We start from the raw sequence: 26,361 nt of genomic DNA on the forward strand, positions 1-26,361 counted from the left end.
AGGCATGACTAAGCCCTAAGCCCAGAGTGACTGTCAGTGAAAATCAGGCCCATGTGAAACTCATGGCTAAGTACAAACTAAAACCTCTATCATTTAGCATTACTCTGGTGCTCTGTATGACTCATTCCTCCTTTAGAGATAATACAGTCAGCTCTGCCATGCTGTCTTTTTCTAAGTGATAGCCGCCAGCTCCCCTCATTTGCTCTCTCCAAATGCTCTGTGGTTGCTATTGTAGTCTCATTTATATTTACGTGCATTGTTCTCTTTTGACAGCATTTCCCACCTTGGATAAATAACCCACGGGTTTGTGAAAGCTGGATACCGGCTGCTTTCACGGCTAAACTTAGTTCCTTCATTGTTTCGCATCGGCCCGAGAGTTTGGTTAATAACTTCCCCTGATTTTTCCTTCAAGCTAGCTGGATAATAGCGACAGGCTGGTCAGGAACATCCTGTGTTTGTGTGAATTAGAATAGTGGGGATATCTGCCTGTAAAGGATCTGATAGCAGGGAGGAGCTACTAAGGCAAAGCCAGGGTCCAGCAAGACGGTGAGAAATTTACTAGCCTCGAATAAGAGCAGGCATTGGGTGGAAGGCTATTAACATTGTTCATGAAATCCAGACCCCCTCCTCTTCCCATGGAAAAAAAAAGATATGGAAGGCCTGGTTATCTCTAATAGCTTATTACACAAAATAGTCTAAAACCTAAATATCACTCAGTCTGAAACTTCCTGATAACTACTTTTTTTTAAAAGTACAATAGGTTCCTGTACAAAGGGTATTTAATCTTGAGCTGTAAATTCATTCTGATCGGAATAATTAAATGACCGTACTGTTCCCTTGTTATGTAGTTAATCTGATCATAAAGATGGAAGCAGACAGAGAGGACGCTTTTTTCTAGAGTTGTGTGGCATTCATCCATACTGTCCACCCGTTTAATGTCAGGGATGTTGTTTGCCTAAATCCCATGCCTTAAAAGGGTTTTTGTATGTCTTTGTCTCTGCTTTTCTTACAGCCCATATTAATCTAAATGCACATTTGTATTTATTTCAGTATTTCTCTGAACTGGAACACAACTGAGAAATACACTGATTTCACTTCTACTGTAGGTCCTGATCCTGCAGCCATTCCTCATGGAATGGTCCCATTGACCTTTTAGGAAGTTCTGGGTAGTGGAGCCTTTAGAACTGAGTCCTAATGTGTGGTACAGACTGAACATTCAAAAGGCGTTTCTCCCTTAAAGCCGAATGAATTTTACACAGCTCTAGTTTTGCATCCAGTATTTCTCTGCAGCCCCTCTCCAATGATTTCCATTAGTCTGACATTGTCTATTTTAAACGAACCTCTAGACAACATAAATAAATGGTATGACTTCATGATTACTTAATGGCAAACGCTTTCCCACCTGTTAACTTTCTTTTCTTCTTCCTTTCTTTTTATTATACCAGTCACTTGTTCCCTAAATAACAAAGCACCTCTACCACTAGAGAGGCCATGACCCGTGTTTAGAATTTTAAAATAAGCCCACAGCTGTCATGCTAGCAAACATCTCTGACTAAGTGCCTAAAGAACAGGGCACAACAAAAGATATCTCCAGGTATTCCAGCAAAGGACAAAGTGACATGGCTCTGAAAGATCCAGATAGCATTTTCACATGATGGTTTTGTTATATGACTGGCAGCTAGGGCTGGACTTTTGCTGTAAATGCTCAAGTAACCTTTTCAAATGGCTGGTGCTAAGTGTTACTTACTATTTATCATAGGCTGTGAGTCTGCAGCTAACGGGCTGTGGCTCTATTAATGAGAAATGGCTTTACTGTTCCTCTTTTTTTAAGGTTTATGGATGGTTGTCAAACAATATCTTGGCTCTCATTACCCCCCAACCCAGTTTAATATAGTGTAAACGTGTAAAAGGTCAGCCCTTCCTGTACACTAGAGCATCTAGGTTTTGATATATGGCTTCCTACTCCCTTCCGCTCACTCACTGTCTCCCCTGCTCTGCGGCTGGCTCTCCAGCTCACAGGATCCCACTCCCCCCATCACTCACTTTTTCTTTATGATGTAATCTGCAGCAAGGAGGCAGTTTTATTGCTTGCTTGTTTGTTTCACCCAAATTTTCAGTTTGGTGTCTTAAAAGACTCCTCGTGGGTGGAGAAACAAATGTTAATAACGTTGGCCAGTTCCTCTAAATTGAATTTCTCCCTGCGATTTTCTGCATGAGCTTTTTGAGTCTAATGAAATTAATGATGATTCATTTTGCTTTTTCTCCATATTTATTTTTGCATGTGACTGGATTTATTTGCTGTCCCCTGGGTCTGTTTATCCATCACACTTTGGTCATTTAATCCCATGAATAGGTGCTGGAACTAAGGGTGCTGGGGCTGCTGCTGCAGCCCCAGGCTTGAAGTGGTTTCCATCATATACGGGGTTTACAGTTTGGTTTAATGGCTCTCAGCACCCCCACGATACAAATTGCTCCAGTGCCCCTGATCCCAGTCCTGTGTGATATGACAGCCATTGATGAATCAGCTTCCATAAGTCCTATAAATTACCGATGATAAAGACCCGTTAGTATTGTCCATCCCTGCTCATGCACCTTCTGCATAGAGCAGTGGCCATAGCGGGGTGGGAGGGCCCCAGAGCTTGGGCTGCAGCCTGAGCATGAACGTCTACACTGCAATTAAACAGCCCTTTAGCCCGAGCCCCGCAAACCTGAGTCAGCTGGCACGGGCCAGCCACAGATGTCTAATTGCAGTGTAGACATACTCGGTGTCACGCCACTATGACTTTCTGGATCCTCCAGCCCTGCATTTCCCACACACACACACACACACCTTCTGTAGGTTTTTAAAACATTTAGTTTATGGCCTCTCTAAACCCTCACTCTCAACTGCAAGGAGCCCAGTATATTTTGGCTGGAATTCTCTTCTACTCCAGGAAATGGGCCCATATCACACCAACCCTTTCACCACCTTTACTGGCTTTCTAGCCTTCTTTGTGTCTAATTAAAACACTGCCTTCTTAGCTTTCAAAACTCTCTGGGGACTCACCCCATCCTAGCTCTGACCTCAGATCCACCTACTCCCTGTCTGCTCTCTTCACTCCTCCAAGCTCAGCCTGGTCTCTGTCCCTTCTCCATGGCTGGAGATCACTCCTTCACTTGTTCTCTTTCCCCCTCCATACATCTAGAATTCTCCTGCCTCCTCCCTGTGAGCCACTTCCAGTCTGAAACCTTCCTTTTCTCAACGCTGGGGTGGTCTGTCTCTCCCTCTCCTTCTGAAGCCCTTGGTGAGACTGTACGTGTAGCAGATGCTCTATTAAAAATAAAAGGCTGTATGCTACAGTCCCAGCCTTTGTTTGTTTTGTGTTTGAGGGAAGTGTTTGCTCTGCAGCTTCTGCATTCAACACTCTTATCTAGTTTCACAACCACCGCCCTAAGCCTCATTTAGATGGGGGGAGAGAGAAGCCAAGTGCATTCTGAGATTGTTATTAATGCCAAAAGTCAACATATGGGCATAGCAGACGATAGAAACGTGCCTGGTACAGCTTCTAAATTCTGATGCTTACTGCACAGCCAAGCTTGGCTTTATCTGCTGAATCCTCAGCTGATTTCTCAGAGCCTGGTTAATTATTTCCAAGTGCACCGACTGGGTTGAAGCAAACCTGTTTTACTCTGTGGAGCTGGCTTCTGAGGATGTGGGCTAGAGCCAGCAGTAGCCTCGGAAACACACAGTACAGCTGAGAAACATGTTCTGTGCCTTTCAGTGGCTTTTCATAACACGACTTCTCTGCTTGTACAAACAGGTGTCAGCCATAGAAACCATGACAGAGAAACTGGAGAGTTTTGCAGCCATGAAAACAGACACTGGCACATCCCTGCAGCCCCTCCCGCATCACTCCTTCAACTTCCGGTCCCCGCCCCCTACGCTGTCAGACCCCATCCTGCGCAAGGGCAAGGAGCGCTATACCTGCAGGTAAAGAACAGGCACTGCCAGTGGAACTAACCCGAGTTGCTCCGTTTGGGATTATGGTTCCATACTTGTTAAAGCAACGTCCAATACAGACATGTTACGGGGCACGTGGAGGAGTTAACCATCTCCACTGGGGTGTGGAGAAAAGATACACAGAGCAGAATCTGAGAAGAGGATGCTGGTGACATATTAATTTTAAAACTGATGGTTTTTGTCTGAAGAAAATTCAGCATCCTCCTTTCACCTAGAGCCTTAATCTAGCAATTCTCAGGCCAAATAGAATTTTCTAAACCAAATTTATGTGGGGGGGGGGCTCAAATAAGGCTTTATAATGCAAGCTCATTGTAGCCTCAACTATCCGAAACTTTGCCACTTAACATGATAATTTATGCAGCAATATGTCAAATGTAGGCACAGTCACAAAAATATTTCTGGATCCATTCCACCTGCAAAACCCCATATCTGAGCATGCATATTGAATAACAATAATCACTGTCTACACACCCATATTTTTATGTGCAATTACCAATTTTTATGCCAATTCCCATTGCATTTTTGGGAGGGTGGATGCATCCATTTTGTCCACAGTTCACATTTAGTCTTTAGTCCGAGATTTTACTTAGCTATTTAGAAATCCCTGGAGTCTATTATTCATCATGTAAATCCATCCTGGTTCATGTTCCCCATGACATTAACTTTCAGATTTTGCAGTGGCAGAATTTTAAAGCTTTATTTGCTATTATCGTGGTGCATTCTCTGTGTGTAAATATATCCACTCCTCCTTTTGTGTTTATTGTGAAATCCAGTTCCCTTTCTTATTTTCCTGCTTTCTGGTCTCTTACCACTTCCTAAAGCTGAACCACCTGGTTCGGAGCAGATGGTCACACCTGCAGTAGTTCTTCCAGACAATGGTAACTTATAGTCATGTAATGATGGGTATTTGATCCTGCTTTCCTGTTCATTCTCAGCATTTGAGCATAACCAATTGTCTTTTGCCCTTTTCCTTTTAGTCTGCATCTTAAATACAATTCATTGTACCAGCTTCTCCTGCACTTTAATAGTGTGTTGTTGCACAGGTCATTTGAGAAAGGATAATGTTGTCATTTGGGAATGTTACCAAAATAAGTGACAGAGAGTAGGGGGGTGAAACAGAATGTTATGAATTGGCCTTGTATTGCAGAGCATTAAGGCACTCATGGTTACTTTGACTTTTGCCTTCCTAGGTACTGTGGTAAGATCTTCCCCCGGTCAGCGAATCTGACAAGGCATCTTCGGACACACACAGGAGAACAACCGTACAGGTGATACTCTTGTCCAGATAATATCCCTTCCCTACATGTTGAGGGCCTGGTTCATCGCTGTGCCATTCCCTTGATTTCAGTAACGTTAGCCCTGCACAATGCTGTAGAAACGTAGTATTACACATAATGATTAACACTCTCATTATCCATTCACTTCAATGAGAACTGAAGACTGTCTTTGAATATTCAACTGTTTTGTAGGGGTTGCCAGTGAGCTTGCTGTTGGGTTTAGCTAGATTAGTTTTCTTCTAATGTTAGGCAGAGGTGCCTTGAATAACAGATTATTGAGCCTTTTTTGTATATCTTGTTTGAAATCTAAATAAGTAAATAAATATGAACTTAGTCAGTATGAAAGTATTGATCATCATAAGTAAAGGGCCACTTCAGTCTGCACTTGTGTGTGCACAAAATGGCATGTGTGCAAACCCACACACACCCTTTTTATACCTGTTTGCCCCACCGGGGCACACTGAAGTGCTAGAAGCTTTGTATGCAAAATCCACTTGGTGCAAATGTTTGAAAATTTAGTAGAGCTAGCTGGAAAAATTTATATTTTTCACTGAAAAATGATGGTGGAAAAATTTGCCAAACTTTTTTTCCTTTCAATTTTTCAATTCATTTTATCGGTTGCTCACAAAAATTTAGAAAAAAATGTTTGTAGGCATATGTACATGCAAAACTGAGCTCACACAAGAGAAGGACAAGTTGTGTCCTCACCAAAGTTTATCATAATATTTATCAGAATTTTCAGAACAAGTCTTGGTAACTGTTACTGAGGCTTAGCATTAATATCAACAATCCAGGTACCTTTCATTGTTGTGATGGTGTTTTAGTAATTAATACCATTGGGATCTCTACCCTCACTACAGAGACCTGTGATATTGACCACATAAAGGCAAATGTAAACAATTTTAGGAACAGCAAAAGGCCATCTGGCCATTTTTGGTGGTTTAGTTTAACTTAATGAAGTTAAACATACTGGACATTTTTGGTGGTTTAGTTTAATTTAATGAAGCGACTTTCCCCCTTATTTAAACCTTTCCAGAAGAGTTAAATTTTGATAGTAAGCATTACGTAAAGAATTATTTGTAAGGCCTTTCTAAAATGGCATATATTTTGTAACCACTCGCTATTCTTCTAATTCTTCAATTTCATTATTTGATATGGGGTGAATGAATACTGCATATTCACTCCACACCCTTGTTTCACCAAAATGCACACTCCCGATTATGCACAGATGGTGAGTCCAGTTTTCTTCCAAAAAAGGAGACATGCAACCTAACAAAGGTTAGGAAAATAAAGATTTATTTGATCTGGTCTTCTCCCAGAAAATGAGCTCTGTGTGTGTGTGTTTTTATAATAGAGGATTGACTTCTGGACAATGTTGCATTGGAATAGTACTCCTGAGAGTTAGTGCTATGTTTACAGAAGACTTTAATTATCATTGATTTTCTTTTGCTCTTTGAGAACTGCGATTTCCAACTTTAGCAACAATAATTGTTCTGAAAGCTTTTTTAGCAAACATTGACTTTGTCTGGGTAAAGGAACCTGGCTGATTCTCAGGATTTTTTTGTTCTTGTTGCAACTTTTCTTTTGATTCTTTAAGCAGTTCCTGTGTTCACGCTTGTAATTTGGAAGATTATTTAAACTCACATGTGCACAAACATGAACAAAACCACCTACATGGAACACAGACCCAGAGATACAAATGTACATGCACAAATACAGAAGCAGTCTTGTTAGAGCAAGAATTAGCAAATCAGGAGATGTAGGTTCTGTTCCTGACTGCCACTGATAAACTGTCTCACCTTTGGCAAGTCACTTTACCTGTCTTAGTTTCCCCATCTGTAAAATGGAAAAAATACATTACATGATGGGAGCTAATTAACTAAAGTTTGTACAATGTTTTGAAATTTTAAAGTGCTACTTATTTTGTTACTGAGCCACACATACTAATGTACTGTACATATGTATTTAAAAGCAAAATGGCTAAAGATGATTTGACTGTATCATGACATGTGCACATCTATGTGATACAGCGGATTTAGGTGGCATTCTTTCCTATTTACAGTTCTTTTCCCCCATCTGGTCTAAAATTCAACAGTATGTTTCAGAACCCAAGAATAAAACAAAGCAATCAAACTTAACTATTTCAATTTCCTTCAGAGGAGGACAAAATAAGTTTGGCTTATTGTGAAATAATGTCAAACTTCTCTGGCAACTCAGGTAGTAAAAAAACAGGGCTCTGTCATCCTTCTCCTTGGACTGCAAGGCAAGATTCAGAAGAAGCAGGTTTTTTTAATGACCCTCTTACTGTTTAAAACACAAGAATACAAGGGTGTTTTGTGGGGGCTTTCCCCCTCCTGCTTTGAAACTACATAAAACCAGAATCAAGAACAAGCAAAGGCCATTTGGTTCAACAAGGCTTATTCCCTCTTTCAAAAGTCCATTCCCTCCAGGATGCCATCTAATTGATTCTTGAATTACACCCAATCCTGGAGCCTTGGCAACCTTGCTGTTACGTTGTTCCCTAGATCTGCGATGCTTTCTATAAAGATGTGCTTCCTGACGTCTGTTTTGAATTTGTTTTTCTTTCATTTCCTTTTCGGCCCCCCTGTCCTGTTGTCTGCACTAAGTTGAAACTAACAGCTACAGCTGACATTTACCATGTCATTTAAGATTGCGTATAGGTCAATAAAAATCTCTTCTTTCTTGTTTTCTGTTAAAGACCCTGGGCTAAATGCATCTCTGGTGAAACTCCACTCAAGACTGGGAAGTTACATAGGGAAGGAATATGGACCCATATGTTTACGGGCTTTTACTGTCTTTACAGCCCATGTTATTGAGTCTTCAAATAAATGTAAAGTTTTACAAGTGGAATCATGTTACTTATAGTGTAGTAAGAACAAGGCACCATCATATCCCAGTTGTGATTTAATCAGAGTATCTTAGTTCCATGGTGACTAGCTCCGTTACACAATGTTATACATCATTGTTCTATCTGCTTTTGCCTCTCCTACTGGCTTTTTAAACCATGTCTCCGTATTCCTTGAGCTCTGAAGGGTTGTCCACTATTTCTCTGAGATCTTTCTCAAAGTTCCCCGGCTCTGGCTCATTGCTATCCATCATTTGTTCCTGCTTATTATTTTTGAGCCTGCTGGTGTATTATTTTAAATTGCTCAGCAATAAATTTCACTGGCAATTTGTCAGTGCGTTTACAAACCAAATGCAACTCCTTTTGTGTTCTATGTTCCTTCAGCCTCTGCATTTACCTCTTCCCTAAATTTAAAGTTGGTCTCTCTGTCGAGGTAATTTATTTAGATTAAAACCAGCAGAGATCCAAGTTCTGACCCCTCTGGGACCACATTTAATACAGTACGTCTCCCTCGTCCCTGCACTCACAGACATTAGAAATACCTCCCTTCACATGTCCCTCTGTTTTCTGTTTTTTTAACAAGCTCTTTATCCATTCTCCGTATCCTACCCTGGATCCCCATAGCTCATAGTTAAAGCAAGGGCCTGTCAAGCGAACTTTTCAAAGGCTTCCTGAACATCTAAATAAACTGACAAACATGGGGCCAAATCCTTCTTGCTTTACTCATGCATACTCCCTTTGAAGTCCCTGGAACTTCTCATGTGAGTAATGTGAGCCGGACGTGGCAAGTAGACCTACAATAACAGCAGCAGCAGTAAACAATTATATTATGGTAGCAGTCAGAGGCCCCAGTGAGGACTGAAGCCCTATTGTGTCAGGCACTGTACAAACACAGATAAGAGGCAGTCACTACCCCAAATGGCATACAGTCTAAAAGACACAGAGCAGACAGAAGGGATTGGGTTATAACATACGAGCAATTGGCACCACTTGGGGAATTACATGTTTGGATGGGGTTTAATTTTTTAACTGCGGGTAGAGGTCGGGTGAGGAATGGTAGAGTCAGGAAGAGTAAGGGAGCAGGAAAAGGAAGGCCGGGGAAGGAGTTCTCACCAATCTAGTCACGCTCAGCAGGCAGGGTGGTGTGGGGAGCTCTAAGGAGGGATTTGAGGGAGGATGAGGAATAAGCTGTATGGGTTTTTATCAAGGAGTATTTCCAATCCACAAGACACTGACTGGTGGACAGCAAAGGCTGGTGTCGCTGCCTGAGTGAAGGAGGGAGATGCTAAGGAGAGGTTATTAGAGCAAAGTGGGGCAGGGCTCAGTTGTGAAGAGCCTTGAACACAAAGACAAGAAGCTTGTGTTTGGTGTGGAGGTGACGGAGCAGCTAGTTAAGAGCTACTTGGAGCGCAGTGGCCAGAGTAGTGGTAGTCAGAGCATGTGGCTGGAGCAGTAGCCAGAAGGCTAGTCTTACCAGCATTTGGAGCGGACCTTAGGGGGGCAACTTTGCAGAAGTCAAGGCCAGAGAGGTAGAAGCTTCTGCATTCAAGAAGCTAAATGACCTGTGTCCCTTTCTAGAGATCTGTGTCATTCTACAGTGTCCCTGTCCCCTTCCTTTTTATATTGCTAGAAGCCTGAAGCCAGGGTAAGGGTTGATGGACCTTCGAATCAAAACAGGAGTGACCTTGGGGTGTTGCTTTCCTGCACTTCCAGTGACGTTTGACCTGCCGGTGTGATCTGTGGTCATACCCACTGTGGGAACTGCCAGAGCTATGGTGTGTGTGCCCCTCCCTCCTCCCAAACACTCTCACCCATGGACAGCGTCCCTCAAATCCCTTGATTAGTCAAACCTTGTGAATTTCTGAGAATTTCTCCATTGTTTTACAGCACACACATTGTTCGAACTCAATTTCTCAGTGTGACGGCCTGTTCTTTGGAAGCGGCAGTTGTTCATTCAGCTAATAGAGAGTTTCTTGGAGTGGCTTAACATGCTTTTGGGTTGGTTTAATTGGGGGGTTCCTGCCAATTTTAGCATCACCTTTGTTTATTTATGGTGTGTTTAGCTCTGTGTGTAGGTGGGTATTGTGTACATACAAAAATATGACACTGATGAGCCAAAAGGCATACGTTCTTAATTGTCCTTTCTTACTATAGTTCCAAAGAATAGAAAACAAAGAGGAAGAATTGGTAGCCAGGTGTCTATGGAATAATCGGGACATGTTGTTATTTGGACCTTTTAATCTTGATTACAAGAAGTCATGAGCACCCTCATCTTCAGGTGGCGTCAGTAGAAGCCGCAGATGCTCAATATAAATATAAATCAGACCCTTCAATTTGGGGGAGGGAAAGGGCGCTGTACAAAACTTGTGCATGTTGAGTCATCAATACAGAACATGGGTTTTTTGGCTTTCTTGTTGTCAACAAAAGCAAGCGTCCAAAGAGGCAGCGTGCTCTGTTTTCATCGCTGAGTCAGTTTGCATGTTGTAAGAGTTGAGTTAAAAAAAGAAATGTGTTTGGAAAAGAATTTTGGAGAAAGGCAGTTTGAAAAAAATGTGATAAAGCAAAAGACTGGGTGCGTTTCCTCGTGTGTTGAGGATGAAGTTACATTATAGCTAATGTCTTGATCCTCATTTGTGATTTAACAGTAGGGAACACAGAGGTGGATGTGGAATCCATAAATATTTGGAGGGAGAGTTTCATATATACTGTCTATCTCTGTTACTTCCAACAATAATATGAATATATTTTTAGAGACCAAGCCACAGGCACAGCTGCAGCACATCCAGAAGGTGTGTGTGCCACCCTAGCATAGATTTTTGACACTTCCACATCTCCCTCATTTGAATCTTTTATGTTTTTTAAAAAAACAACATTATGTCTTACTGGTGGGCTGAATCTAGTTTCAGAGCTAAATGGTACAACCGAGTCCAACCCTGATTGCCTTCCTCACACCCAAGGCCTCTCACTGAAGTAAATGGGACTAGGAACATTCAGAAAATTAACAAGACTTGGCCAACAGCAGGGTTTATGTTGTGTTCTGCAGGAGCTGGGTTTAATGGGCCAAATTTTGCTTTTGGTTATGCCCGTATATATCCAGAGCAACTCCCTTTAAAGTAAGTATAGTTACTCAGGATTTATGCTGGTGTGAGTGCAGAAATTGGTCCAGAAAGTTTAAACGATTTGCAAAAGTCCACAGAGGAGAAAGAATTCCACTGTTGTTGCGGATTGTGGTGATGGGACTTGGGGAAAGGAAACTTGATGAGATTCAGACTGATATAAAAAGGACTTAACATTTGATATCTTCAATATTGAAACCCTTCCTTGTGGCTCAGAGCTGCCCTCTTCAGTAAGTTAGGTACATTCTTGTTCCTCAATACAAGTGAGTGCAGAGGGTTTGGGCTCACAAAGCCATTGCATTTGCAAAAGCCTCTATACTCCTACTTTGTTTCAAAGACATTGAACATAAAGTGTGTTGGAGCGTAGTTTGGAAATGAACTGCTGACACATCAACTGTGGGTTCTGCAGAGACTTATTTGAAAGGGAGAATCTTTCCCAATGCTCTTTTCCATGGCTCCTTACATTCACTAACTTCCCACCAATGGGTAGGTTTCCTCCACCTTTACAAATGCCATTTCTGGTTTGCGTGATCATTTGCTAAATAAATCATAGTTTTATTTTTAGATTGCATATACTCCTTAGGGCAGGGAGTGCATTTCCCTCTGTGTCTGGAGATTATTTTGCAGATGCTGGGTACTACCACAATATACATATTAATTAATTATTTTAAATTATATTCTAATAGGCCTACACCTCGAGCGCCTCTTTGTTCCTTCAGCCCTTTAGAAATTTCACAAAAAATTACTAGCCTATTTTATCTCCAAATGACTGTCACTTGTAAATCTACGAGTTAATGGGCTTTTCTTTCTCTTCCTTTCTATCTCCTTCTCCCCCTTCTTCTTTCTTTACAAAATAAGAAACCTGAGAGACATAAATTCTCCTTTTGTGGTGGTACATGGAAAAGTAATTATTTACTTTTAAGTTCCTATTTGTTTGGACTGGCTAACCTCTTAATTAATCCTAACCCCTTCTTTCTGCATCTTGAATAATACTAATATCAGAATTGTCTGAGATGATTAATGCCCCATGCTTTCCAGGTCCACAGTCAAATAAAGATTTATAGAGCAATGTTTGATGGTAGGTTTTTTTTCCCCCTTCGGTTGCACTCATTGGCATTTGCTTCTATTTTTCAGGTGTAAATACTGTGACAGGTCATTCAGCATTTCCTCTAACCTCCAGCGGCACGTTCGAAACATCCATAACAAGGAGAAGCCATTCAAATGTCACCTGTGTAACCGATGCTTTGGGCAGCAGACCAACTTGGACCGACACCTTAAGAAGCATGAACATGAGAATGTGCCAGGTAGGGAGTCAACCCTGCTGTGTAATTCTGTTCGGGACACTGGAGAGAGAAATCCTCAGTTTAAGTCACTCTGGGTCACATGTGAGAATCTTCATGGAAATATCCATTCTTGTACATGCATATTAGTGGTCAGCAAAAGAAAAATATTTATTTTAGATGTTGCATTTCTAAAATTACAAAGAAATGTGTTTGTGTATCTCTGTCTCTCACTCACTCACACACACACACACACAAACTTTTTTAAAGCTGAAATAATATATTTTTAGATGCTCACATAACGGAAGCAGATAAGTTGTTTTTCACATAAGCAAAAATCTAACAAACCAACCCCACAAAGAGAGAGAAGGAACCTGTGTATTGAAACCCAATATATGAACTATCAGCCAAGAAGAAATTTCTTCAAAAAGCTACAAGCAAATAGAAACAGAAGTTTATAATGAATTCTTCTTCTCCAATGTTTTTATACCGTAAATGCCAGTAATACTGAACTGTGTATGTGACAGTACGAACTTGACGTATTATTTAGAACTGCTAACTCCATAGTAACAGAGAGGAAGCGTGGTGCAGTGCTTTGGGTCGGGACTTCGGAGACATGGATTCTGTTTCCTGCTCTGTCCCAACCTCCTTGTGTAACCTTGGGCAAGTCACTTATTAAAGGTATTGAAGCCCCATAAGACTTTTCAAAAGTGCCCTGGGCATGTTTGAAAATCTCATTAGGTGCCTATCTGTACCTTTAGGTGCCTAGATACTTTTAAAATTCTGGCCCTTCAGTTCTCCATGCCTCCGTTCCTGCATATGTCAAATGGGAACCATAACTACCTGCCCACAGTGCTGTGATGATAAATTCATTAAAGCTTGCGAGGTGCTCAGATACTGCAGTAGTGGGGGGGCAGATAAGAAAATAAGAACATAAGAATGGCCCTTCTGGGTCAGACCAAAGGTCCATCTGGCCCAGGATCCTGTCTTCCGACAGTGGCCAGTGCCAGGTGCCCCAGAGGGAATGAACAGAACAGGTAATCATCAAGTGATCCATCCCCTGTCGCTCATTCCCAGCTTCTGGCAAACAGAGGCTAGGGACACCATTCCTGCTCATCCTAGCTAATAGCCACTGATGAACCTATCCTCCATGAATTTATCTAGTTCTTTTTTGAAGCCTGTTATGGTCTTGGCCTTCACAACATCCTCCGGCAAGGAGTTCCATAGGTTGACTGTGCACTATGTGAAGAACCTAGGATAGCTAGATAACAGTACTTAATAATATTTCCCGTCCCTGTACAGATACTAATTATGTCTCTCTGTGCACATTCACTTTTGGAAGATATCACTTTTTCTGCCAAGATTTTTGTTTCCTGAAACTTTCTTTCAATGTAAATTCTTACCATGCAGTAAATGCTTTATTGCGTTAATTTTCCTCCTTGTTTTCTGTTGAGAGCAGTGTTGGCAATATCTGATTCTTTCTCCTGTCCCTTGTCCCCTGTGCAGTGAGCCAGCACTCTGGAGTCATTACTAACCACCTTGGGACCAGTGCCTCCTCCCCAAACTCGGAGCCAGACAACCATGCACTTTTAGATGAGAAAGAGGACTCGTATTTCTCTGAAATCAGAAATTTTATTGCAAATAGCGAGTTGAATCAAGCATCAACTTTAACAGATAAAAGGTAAACAAACAAAGCCACACTAATGGACACTTCTTACCAGACTGTTCAAAGGCTGGCCAGCCATCTGCATGTTCAGGGCTTGATTTCAAATAGTCTGAAGAGATTAGAGTAATAATGAGAATCCCGCAAGGCACTCAACTTAGACTCCTTATACAGAGCGTCCCAATTCTTTTCTGTCTGTGGCAGAAATTACACAAGAACGGCCATACAGGATCAGACCAAAGGTCCATCTAGCCCAGTAGCCTGTCTTCCAACAGTGGCCAGTGCCAGGTGCTTCAGAGGGAATGAACAGAACAGGTAACCATCAAGTGATCCATCAGGTTAGCAGAAAAGCCTTGGAAAGCTCTGTAAAAGAAGTCTAAGTCTCTAAGGAGCCAAAGTTCCTGTCACAGAATGAGTGGTACAGCTCAAACTGGTGTGCAGCGTGTGAGGAAAGGAAGTGCTGTCTTTGGGAGCGAGTGTAAGTGGAGGACCCTCCCATGAGCACAGAATTCAGTGGGGAAGGGCACTACTGAGGAAGAATCAGACACTCATCATATGTCAAGAGGTTCACTTTTCAAAACTCAGCCTTGGTTTAAGAGTCTGGTCTTCTTTGACTTTCATGATACACAGACGTTTAGTTTCTTGTTTGCCTCTGGGATCAATATTGTTCTTGGGAGAGTTCTGCAACTCCTCTTGGTGCATTTCTACTCCAGAGGCCTGGCCACCATATATCTTTAATTCCTTTCATCACCCAGCTCCAAGTGTCACAGGGTCCAATGCGGCACGGGAAAAGCCACGGCACCAAGTCTCAGAGCCCAGGCTCCCATCCCAGCAGGAAGGTCTACACTGCTATTTTTAGCTCCATGAGCCCCAGTCAATTGGCCCAGGGTCTGAGAGTTGTTGCCCCGGGTTTTCCTTTGCAGTGTGGACATACCCTAATGTACCTTCAGTGTGAAACCACTCGAGCCTGGGGAAATGGCCACAGAACAATTAGTGGAGGCAAATTTGGAGCAAATGCAGCTTTGCGGGAGCTGATTGTATTCTGCAGTGTTATCCCCAATACGAACGACTTGTGAAAACCTCATTCTCCCCTACCTAAAAATATCCGTTATTGCTGAACTGTCCCCCTCCAACCACTCAGACCATCTCACCGAAGCCAGGAGATTGCTAAAGGAGCACAGAAGCACCAGATCTGGGTTTTGGTTCAAGACTGCCAGCAGGGATGAGGAGGAATGTACCGTCGTAGGTGTCAGTAAAGCCACGTGTGTAATGACTTGGTTTTTGACCCTGCCTGGATGGAAATAAACCGAGTGCTGTGTTCCATCGCTGAGGCTGAGCTTAGACCTCAGCATGGAAGCAGACGTAGGTAAATGGCCTCACCCTTTTCACCTGAAACATGATCCACATAAAAAAATCCCCCTCCCATCAAAGAGAGCCCTTCAGAACAGGCTCGTTAATGGCAGTGGCTTAACAGGAAATGTGGCCCAGATCCACCAAAGTGCAGCCCCTTCAGAAAACTATCGCCCTCTCCCCATATAGATGCTTCCAACAAGCCCCTTCCCACCCAGACTCCCTTTTCAACCTCTCATAGCTTGTTTGTATAGAATAGACATGAGCTCTCTGTCCTTCCACACTTTGCACTCCTTGGGCCAAATTTAGACCTCTGGTGAGTGCCGCTAGCTTCTGTGGAACTGCACTGGCTCACAGCAAGTCTTAATTTGTCCCTTTGACTTCCCCCTTCATCCCCTTCCCATCAAAAGTCACTTGGCATCTCGGGCTCACTGCTACATTGAGTCCCCCTTCCCAAGTAGAGCTGGGTGAATAACGTCATTTTCAATTTAATGGCAATTTCAAAAAGGAAAAAAAAATTGTTTCACATAGGACAGGAATATTTTAGAAATTTCTGGCAAACTGAAAAGTTCAAAAAAATTGCTTTGGGTTGAATGAAACATTTCAGTTCTGTTCTTCTCTCTGCTATTCTTTAACCCTTTTGATATTTAAAGTAAAATTAAAAGAAATTTTTAAACAAAGTTGTTTCAAACAAAAAAAAATTGAAATGTTTCAATAGAAAAAAATTTCCAATCAAAATGTTTCCTTTTTTTCAGATTATTTTTTCCTTTTTTGGTAGGAGGGGGGAAGTCCCCAAATCAACAATTAGGTGAAACTGACCAGAATTTGCCAAATGTTTAGATGTTGCCAAATGTTTATTTTTTCCTGGGGAAAAAAAGTTTGGTGTTTGCCCAGCGCTATTCCTATGGCTCCCTTCGTTTTCTCCATCACTCATGAACCCAGCCCTGGATATTCTGTTGCGTTCATAAACAAAGAACAAATTGTGCTGATGCTGGATGATTACGCTGCATTCAGCGCTGAACTTACCAGCAGGCCAGCCTTGTGTTCTTTGCCAGTGCTACAGTTGCGACAGTCTTTTAGAACTTTACATGTGGAATGAAACACTTCACTTCACCAAGGATGCTTGTAAACATGTGAAATTTAGACATGTTTTCCATTTCGTTCCCTACTCTGTTGCCTTCATGTCAGCCCTGAAAGCAAGATAAAGTAACCCCATCTCAGATACAGACTTCTCACCAGAGCATTTGTTTAGATTGCACACGTGGAAATAAAATGGGGGGGGGGAAGGTTCACTGTATTTCCTGAGGGAAATTAGGAATCTTTCAACCTTGCCTGATATAGACAAAAAAATAGACAAGAGGAGAACTCCTTCGAAGGCTGGTATAATTGATCCAGAGGGAGAATCAAATTTGGGCCTGTACCTTAAAGAAAATCGATCAAAATTCTCTAAAACAAACATGCTGATGATGTGTTTAGACTGAGTGACAAGATCCAGGGCTTGGAAAACATCTGAGTTTCCCCTTAATTTTTTAAATCTTATTTTGACTGAGTGATATTTAATCTACAGGGGAACCCAAAAGGACATTCTGTGTTGTACAAATGTCACTCCGTTCCAGAGCCAGTTGTAATTATGTCCCTGCTGCTCTGTTGTTTTTACAAATAACCATTCAATGCTGATACCAAGTTTGAAAGCTTTTTTGTTTTGGTTTAAGAAAAAAGCTAAAAATGTTTGTATGGGACCTCCATGTAATTAGTGTAACCTACATTCGACAAAAGCAACAGGACAATGATGTTCCTGATTTTATAATTAATTTGGTTGTGGAAACTTTCTTGATGAAGATGTTAAAATTAAACTTCTATCATTCGATCTAGCAGCATCTCAGACTGTTCCAACTACATATTGTTACCAAATGGGATCTTGTTCTCTTAACCTGGTTTGTTTTATTTTGCTGACAGCTTACTTACTCTTATGTCCATATGGGTATAGCAAGGGGCAATGGGGCAAAAGAAGATGTACGTTGGCCGTTAGGGAAAGTTTGTAATGAAACCTATCCCAATGTGGAGCTTTGTTGATAGGCGAGTGGTTATTTTGATACTATAAGCACAGAGATAAACATGGCCTTTGGCCCACAGAAGTTACAGTGCAAAGGGTGAAGATACTTAAAACCAGGCTGGACAAAATCTAGTTTTAAGAATGGAATATATTTGACACACTCCATTAGCTCTTAGACACTGTAGAGAACAATCTTGCATTGGTAAGGAATAGCTTATCTAATAGGTATTTTCTGTCCCCAGCCATTCTGAACCATAAATAACAAATAAATGGTTAAATGCCTGAATCTTGCACCAAAATGGCAATGCAATTGCTGCTATCAACTGACATCTTGGTTCCTTCCCCGGTGCTCAAACATTCCAGGCCAGAAATCCAAGACGTTGATAGCAACTCCCAGTGTCATGGGATAGCAAATGAGAAACCAGAAGATGTGGATGAGGAGGAGGAAGAATTGGAGGAGGAAGATGACGACAGCTTGACAGGGAAGTCACAGGATGAAACAGTATCACCCACGACGGAGCCCCAAGGAACGTTTGAGGATGAGGAGGATGAAGAGCCCACATCCCTCACCATGAGCTTTGACCATACCCAAAGGTGGGTGGGGCCATTTCCTCTGGGAAGCACAATGGGGTTAGATTTCTCACCCTGTGTCATTAGCAGGTCATGGGTGGTATCACTTTATTTTTCAAACCATGAATCATACCTCCAGTTTGCCCTAGGAACTTCATTTTCACCATGGTGGAGAGCACAAATAAATAAACTGAAATGCAAAAATATAAGAAGACAGATACACAAGGCCTGAAAAATGCAAAGCGGGAAAGGCAAACAGTTAGCACATGAAAAAACCAGCCTCCTCAATGTATCATGAACTCTTCTACCTGACACAGTGTCAATGTCTCAATTTTTAAAACCCTGTTCAGTGAAAAGAGAGCTGATGCAAGGAAATCTAGATAATGGCAGTTTTCCACTACCCCACCCATGTTATCTGCAGCAAAATGGCAGCATCCTCTTGTCTCAGGATATAAGGCCTTGCATTAATTTCAGATGAGATGGTGCGGCTGGCCTTTGTGTGGGCAGAGTGGATGTGTCCCCATGCCTTTGTTTGCTTTTTGTGCCATCCATGCTGTGCACCCTGGTTCATAAACCACCAGGAAGACACTTGCAGGTACAAAAAGGACACTTTTGAAACATTTAATTGGTATTCTGTTTTACTCAGGTGCCTATCCAGGTTGATAATACAAAGCATCCCAGTGTAAAGCTGTGTAAACAAAAATAGGCAACTATCTGCTGCAGACGTAGTTTACACTATGAGGTAGAACATTAGCGTGAAAGAACCCTAGGATAACTGTACATTAGAAAGCGCAATAAACTATAGCAGTGTTTGATTGTAAAGATATAAACAATGGTGCAAAATGGAATCCACTCCTTCTGTTAGCTCTCTTACCGACTTGCCTTTCACAAAATCTGTTGCTTTGCATCCATGAGCTGGCATGCCAAAGTTCATCCAAAGTATGCTCCTGTAGATAGGGCAGGAAATCAGGCTTCTATACGTCACTCTGCCATTGACTCACTATGCACTCTAGCACTTAAGTTACTTTAAGCCTAAATGTTCAGGAAAAGTCTATTTTTGACTCTCAGTATTTTCAGAGGGGAGGAGCACCTGCAACTCCCACTGACTTCCATTGGGGTCGTTGGTGTTTGGGAAAATCAGGCCGTAAGTATCTAAAGTTGGTCCAAAACATTGGGCACTCAACATTGAAGTCCACTATTGAAATCATAGATCTTAGCCTCTCTTGTGCCACAGGTTTCTATCCACTAATGATGCTTTGATATCTATGGATGAAAAGTGCCATATCATGCAAAGTATTATTATATTCAAAGGGTTTTTTCAGTGTGTCAGTGTTTTCCAATTAAGCCTATTGTAAACCCTGGGGAATTTGGTGCAGTAGCTCTATTCCCCCAACTTTCGGGAATAGCTAGTAATCAGGCATCTCTGAATCGGAGACCAGAATGAAAATGGTAACCACACAACATATGGTAGCACTAATGCTTGAGATGTACGTGCGTAACCATGCATTCCACTTTTTCTTTGCTCCTTGCATCATGTGCATTTTTTGGTCCACCTGTCTGTCTGTCTCTTCATGCATGTGGCTTGTGAGAACCCCATGGTATGTGCATGCAGGCACTGAGTTAGCAACACACACATTGGTTAGACTGTAAACGGTGAGATGAGCTAACAACAGGTCAACCCCTTCCCCTGGTCATTGGTACAGGTGTATTGAGGAGGACGAAGCCGGCTTGTTAGATTTGGAGCAGATGCCGAATTTTGGGAAGGGGCTGGATCTTCGCAAAGCAGCCGAGGAAGCATTTGAAGTTAAAGATGTGTTTAATTCCACCTTAGACTCTGAGACAATAAAACAGACTCTGTACAGGCAGGCTAAAAACCAGGTAGGTATATGACAGAACATTTTATCGAGCTTACCTCCAGCATTTAGCATGGGATTATCAAACAGCTGGGTTCCTTTAGCCAAGTCTGTGTTCTGTCCATGCTGAATTGGAATTCTGATGGTGAAGACTAACTTGTAAATCACATCTGTTTGCTACCATGTTGCAGTCCAGGAAAAATAGGAGTTGGGAGGGAATTGTTAACTCATATTGTATATAATCAGTTTCACATACCCTTATAACTTTGTGGAGTGAGTGCAGGTTTATAGCTATATAGCGATGTAGTTTATCTATCTGTATCTGTCTATAGAAATGTATATAGAAATATGATAATGCAATTGTTACAAACTTTGGGCCAAATCCTCAGCTGGTATATATTGGAATATATTGGTTTCACTGGAATAATGACAATTTACACCAGTTGAGCATCTGGCCCTTTGAAACAGCAGTAAAATATAACAGGATTTAATAATAAAAACATAAAATCTGATTCAGAATGATAGTTTCTAGACTTGCTTGGAGAATTGCATCATCTTAAGCAAATTTAGAAAATGCCATTGTTTTGTGCATTAAGCTTTAAACCTAATGCCACTGCACCTTTAAGATAAAATCCCCCTTCTTATCAAAAGACATACCAGTTCAGGCACAGCAGAAGCTGATGCAGGCCTTCTTCCAAAACTCAAAACAAAATCCTGAAGTTTGAAAGAGCTTGGAATTTTTTTTTTTTTTAAATTAGCATGGCTCTGTGCTCGCTGGTTTTGCCATAAGCAGAAATGGCATGAGGGGCTCTGTTCTCATGAAGTTTGCATCCTGGTCCAAATAAAGCAGCAACAGATCTCATGAGGGAGCCGTTCTGTGAGATGTCCAGCCACATTACCAGAACAAAGAGGATACGTTGAGACAAGCTTCAGAGAAACACTCTGCACAAAACCTGCAAACTTTTTGCCATTAACCATCTGTTCTTATCTGCTTAAAAGAGGCCACATAGTTCAAATGCTTCTTTTAAGAATACCAGTGCAGGTTTGAGTATATTTACCTCTGCTTCAGGTTTTACTGGGGATGAGATTAGCTACTGTACTTGGCGTCGTTCTGTCCTCTAAGCAACAGGAATATAATACAATTTATGTTAAAGATCACCCAAAGATGCAACTAAATGCAGTTGCCTAATAGAGGTGGGTCTTTAATTAAAGGTCAAAGGGGACTGTGCTGGAAACCCTAAGGCTACTTTATAGTGACTGCTTAAGACTGGGGCCAGGATGTTGAGGTGGGGGTTGCCTGTTGGAAGTGTGGGTATTTTGTACAGATTTGACTGCACTTAAGGGAGTATTTTGGCTATGACGAGACCACTGAAGTTCTTTTCTAGTGAAAAAAAGAGCTCATTTATACTTTCAACACAAGCCACCTGCATGCCTCTGTCTGTGTCCTTCTACTAATGCGCTGAGTGTACTAACTATTTAGGCACAACTTGATTTTTCTTGATGGCAATGTTAGATCAGGCACATGATTGTTTTTTAACGTAATTTTGTAGTAAGTGAGATCTAAGACGTTACATTTTGTCAGATATGATATAACTTGGACAATTTAAAATTCTCTGCTCTGCATGTATTACGTGCAGGCAATATGGTGGGAAAATAATATTTATCTGGTCAGACCAGCACAGAAATCTTACCTTTCTATCAATTTTGGCTCACTGTCACTGTAGTATTGAAATGCACACAACCATGCAAACACCCATAAAGCAGAACGCCCTGCAGCACATACAGACGAGCATGAGATACAATGGTGAGACTGAGAACTGGATCTGAATTTGAGCTTCCTTTGGGGGAGGGGGAAGTTGTATTTGGAGTTTTGGGGAAGTTTTATTACTGTTATTTATAACATGTGTGCTAAGCACTGTACAGACATCTGCAGTAAAGAGAGCGTCCAATCTAGGGCCCCTAGCCTGCAAAGATTTATACACGTACTTAACGTTACACACCATGGGTAATTCCCTAGATTTTAACTCACAATGTGCAAAGTTCAGCACATTCATAAATCTTTGCAGGATCAGGACCTGGGTTGTGACAAGATGCAAAAAATGAATGAGACAAACAAAAGTGGAGGAGAAGAAGGCCTGGGTAGCAGCAAAGCAACCAAATTACTCTACAGAAAGCCGTGGTCTCTGTGCATTCACAGACTAGGCTTTGTCGGCTGGTAGTGCTGCAATGAACACACACAGTCATGCCTGCAAACACACACCATGCTTACACTGCCAAATGGACATACACAACTTCACACACGCTCCAGCTCCCTCCAGACACAATGGAAATGCTCAGTAAATGAAACAACATGCCATGCACAAGCTCATCTCCACTGAGTCACTTTTGTCTTATATATCTGAACCCCCATTTACACTTCTCCTTTTACGAGTCAACAATAACTTCTGAAGGCCAAAGTTTCACAGGCATGAGCTCCTGTCTTCCCCAGATGTACCGCAAAGTTATCATGCCCAGGTGGGGGGGATCGGCACGACTCAGTCAGCAATGCACACTGTTCCATATGCACTTTTGAAAACTATGTGAAAAAAGAAGGCCAGAACTCCCGGGATATGTTCAGTGGGAAAAGTAATGTCCTCTAGGAGAGGGGCCTAGATGCAAGTGTCAGCATTTGTCATGAAGTGCAAGGTGCAAGGAAGGAAGCAAGTTAAACCCACTGCTGCCTGGTAAAACTCTATGGTAAGGTCCTTGGGTTTTCCTCATGTGTGAACATAAGTATTGATTGGCAGGTAGGATTCCCAGCCCACACCAAAGTGAATGGCACTGACTGTCCCCAGTTTCTGATATGTAAATCGTTGAATGATTCTATACTTCATGTGGATTATTCCAGGACCCAGGAGAGTGTATTCACCCATTCCCCTTCCTCTGCTTCTTCCCCTCCTTTAGGCTTATGCAATGATGCTGTCCCTTTCTGAGAACACTCCCCTTCACACTTCTTCCCAGAATAATCTGGATGCTTGGTTGAACATGGCAGGAGCAGCCTCAGAGTCGGGGACCTTTAATCCCATCAACCATCTCTGACGGGTCGAGAAGGCACTGGTTCAGAGTCCAAGTGAGGAGGTGGTGATGCTGTGACTGCCCTATCAGAAATTCTAGCACGCAGAAGATGGATCAGAGGGCCGCAGGGAGTCGTCTGGGCTTTTGGCTGGGAGAATAAACCTGTCACATCTACCCTACAATTCGTGAATTTGTATCTATCCACAGTTGTTGGTTTCTAATTTGTTAGAAAGAAACTCTCCAAACTGGATAGCCCTGAAGCAGCCCTAGGATTCCACCATCTCTAAGAATAGTGTAAACCATAAGTGAATTGCAATGGTGCAATCAAATACTGGTCCCTTTACAGTTACAAGACAATATAACTGAGCCAGCTGGTTTCTGCTTATAAACTAAAACTTGAAGTCATTCGACCCCTTGCCCCCCTCACACACCACATTCACTTCAGTTGAATAGCAGTCATAAGGGGGCTGGGGTGTGGGGGGGGGAGATCTAGGACTGATCCATCCCTGGTATAATTCTGATATAGTCACCAGCGTTATACCAAGGAATGGTGAATTTGACCCATTTTACTTAACTTGGCTCTTTGAAAGAGCGTGAAATTCGGCACCCCCCACAACAGCACTCATCTTTACACTGCAAAGTGTTGTTGTTGTGAGTCGCTGTTGTGGGAAGCCACGCTCCCTGACGTGCAATGTCCAAACAGAGCTAGCTTCTGCCAAGAGCACAAATAATTGGTGCAGAAGGAGCGTTGCTGGGGCTGCTCATACATGCACACAAATACATAGACAATGCCCCGTAAGCTCGACCCTAGAAAGCTACTGTGTAGTTTCTCTCCCAGAGGGTCTTTCAAATGCTCTCTCTTCAATGTTGGGGGAGAAACCTCTGCCCTGTGCCCTTGTGTTGGTTTGCTGGTGGTTGCTTATGCCAAGTACCCTGCCATCATTTACCCCATAATTTTGATAATATGGCTAAAAAAAATCCTTGTTTTTAATAACCTTATGAGTGCAGCTCAACTCCTCAAGCATGTGGCTAAGGAAATATATTTTCTCTCTGGATCTAAAATTACTTGCAATTTTTTACGGATGATTTTAAATTGCTTTGAAGTCTCAGCTCTTTTGCTGACATAAAGCAGCCTCCAGAAATCCTGTGACATTAGTTTGTGCTATTTCTACATTGTAATAACAACCTGGTGTTCTAGCTGTGATTTTTATAGGTAAAACTAAACCTGAACATAATTCTGAAAGGGGTTAGAAATATTACAAAGAATAACATTGGCTACTCTGACATTTGTAATGTGTGTGCTGAGAAATGCCTAGATATGGTGTTACAGAATCAGGATTGCCTAAAGGTAAGACAGGTGCCTGCCACCAAGTGACTTTAAGTTGAATCAGGGGTGCTACAAACTTGCCCATCTGAATGCTGCATCAGCAACTCACCTAGGAGCCTCCAGATGCTCTAAGGACCCAATTCTGTACAAGCCTGACTCGAGCAGTTTTTCCGCCGACTTCAATGGACTTTGGACCAGGCTCGAAACACTTAAAGCTGGGTGTACCACTTGTAGTAAGTGCTACACCTAGTAGTCAGTGTTTGCAGAATTGGGTCAATAGCTGACTTCAGAGAAACTTCTCACAGTAGTAAATACATCTACTAGTAAGTGTTTGCGAGATTGGGCCCCTAGTTTATTTGTGCGGGAACAGACTGCAGCTGCTCTGCTGTTGAATATGAAGATGCAGATCATGGCAGTAGAGGAGGTTCCAGCATGCAATGCTCCATCTGGAAGCAATTGCTCAGATTACAGTGGTGCATTGCATGCTGGGATTTGCAGTCCTGATGGGCCACACCTCATATTCCAGAGAAGGTCAGCCACAGGACTCAGCTGGCCCCTGGGGCAGCACCTCTGTTTGCCACTGGGGTAGAGGGAATGAAAGGATAATCAGCAACATCAAATAATTCTCCATAGTTCACCCAGGGAAAGACGACATCCCTCCTGCTAGTTTCTCCAAGTCACCATGTATATGCGCTGAAGGCTCTGAATCCAACAGTGATCTATACCCTCCCCGGTTTCAGATGTTTGCACAAAGCTCTTGACTAAGTGTAGCCCAAGAACTGACAATGTCAAAAGAAACCAGTCTCTAAGAGTCAGACGGAACATTCCTTTCCCTGGCACGTCTGCCTATGCTAACATTACAGTACTTGCCATTCACTTGGGCTTTAAATTATTCCCATAGGGGCCAATTTAAAATAATAAAATAATTGGTTTTTTTTCCTAATGGAATTTACCTTAATCTGTATATAACTTGTAATTTTTTTTCTAATTCTTTTCTTATTTTATTTCTTCCTTAACAGTATTTTTTGCATTGGATATCATTATTGTGAAGAAATAATGTTAATATAAGTATCTAGTGAAGGACCAAAATTGTATAATTAAGGTTGTATGTTGTATGATTGATAACCAGGGAGTAGATTTTTTTATGTGCCAAATGACCCTAAATAATCCTGCTATTCTTGCTGCCGCTTTTCCCGACAATCATGTTTTGTTAAATTTGAGTTTAAATTACATTTGCATGTAGGATGTGTTCTATTTATTTCTTTTATTGTTTGGAAAAAATATCACAAGAAAACAAAAACAAAACGAAAAACCCTTCCAACATGCCCTTAATAAAAAACAAAAGAAACAAACTAAAAAGAGAGATTTCAGAGTAACAGCCGTGTTAGTCTGTATTCGCAAAAAGAAAAGGAGGACTTGTGGCACCTTAGAGACTAACCAATTTATTTGAGCATGAGCTTTCGTGAGCTACAGCTTAGTCTCTAAGGTGTCACAAGTCCTCCTTTTCTTTTTAAAAAGAGAGAGAGAGAGAGAAATAAAGCAACAAAAACTGTAAATAAAAACAACTGTGAAATTCCATATTGTAGCCAGGATGGCATGCAATGCAAATGTGCCATATTGGCGGGGGGGGGCGGGAATCAGTGCTTATTTTTATAAAGGAATTGAAACAAAATCCCATCAGTATAATTTTTGTTACCTATAAGCAATCTATGCCTTGTAAATACCTGAAATACAAATTGAGCAGTGTAGATGGGTAGCTGCAGAATAACACTGATTCAGTTTTCAGAGTAGCAGCCGTGTTAGTCTGTATTCGCAAAAAGAAAAGGAGGACTTGTGGCACCTTAGAGACTAACCAATGTATTTGAGCATGAGCTTTCGTGAGCTACATACATCGGAATGCATCCAATGAAGTGAGCTGTAGCTCACGAAAGCTTATGCTCAAATAAATTGGT

At 41.8% G+C, this 26,361-nt stretch overlaps 1 protein-coding gene across 1 annotated transcript in view; it reads left to right on the plus strand.

Moving 5' to 3' along the window:
• PRDM16 (PR/SET domain 16) overlaps positions 1-23,256 on the plus strand; it is a 433,122-nt gene extending 409,866 nt beyond the window's left edge. The window contains exons 11-17 of the mRNA XM_084651921.1: positions 3,801-3,970; positions 5,191-5,268; positions 12,394-12,563; positions 14,046-14,220; positions 17,969-18,199; positions 19,879-20,053; positions 22,972-23,256. Coding sequence (XP_084508047.1) covers positions 3,801-3,970; positions 5,191-5,268; positions 12,394-12,563; positions 14,046-14,220; positions 17,969-18,199; positions 19,879-20,053; positions 22,972-23,106 — 1,134 coding nt within the window. The 3' untranslated portion in view covers positions 23,107-23,256. The remainder of the gene's footprint in view (positions 1-3,800; positions 3,971-5,190; positions 5,269-12,393; positions 12,564-14,045; positions 14,221-17,968; positions 18,200-19,878; positions 20,054-22,971) is intronic.
• The last annotated feature ends 3,105 nt before the right edge of the window (positions 23,257-26,361 follow it).

This window comes from Lepidochelys olivacea (assembly GCF_965140295.1).
Source record: "Lepidochelys olivacea isolate rLepOli2 genome assembly, chromosome: 18".
Taxonomy (NCBI): Eukaryota; Metazoa; Chordata; order Testudines; family Cheloniidae; genus Lepidochelys; species Lepidochelys olivacea.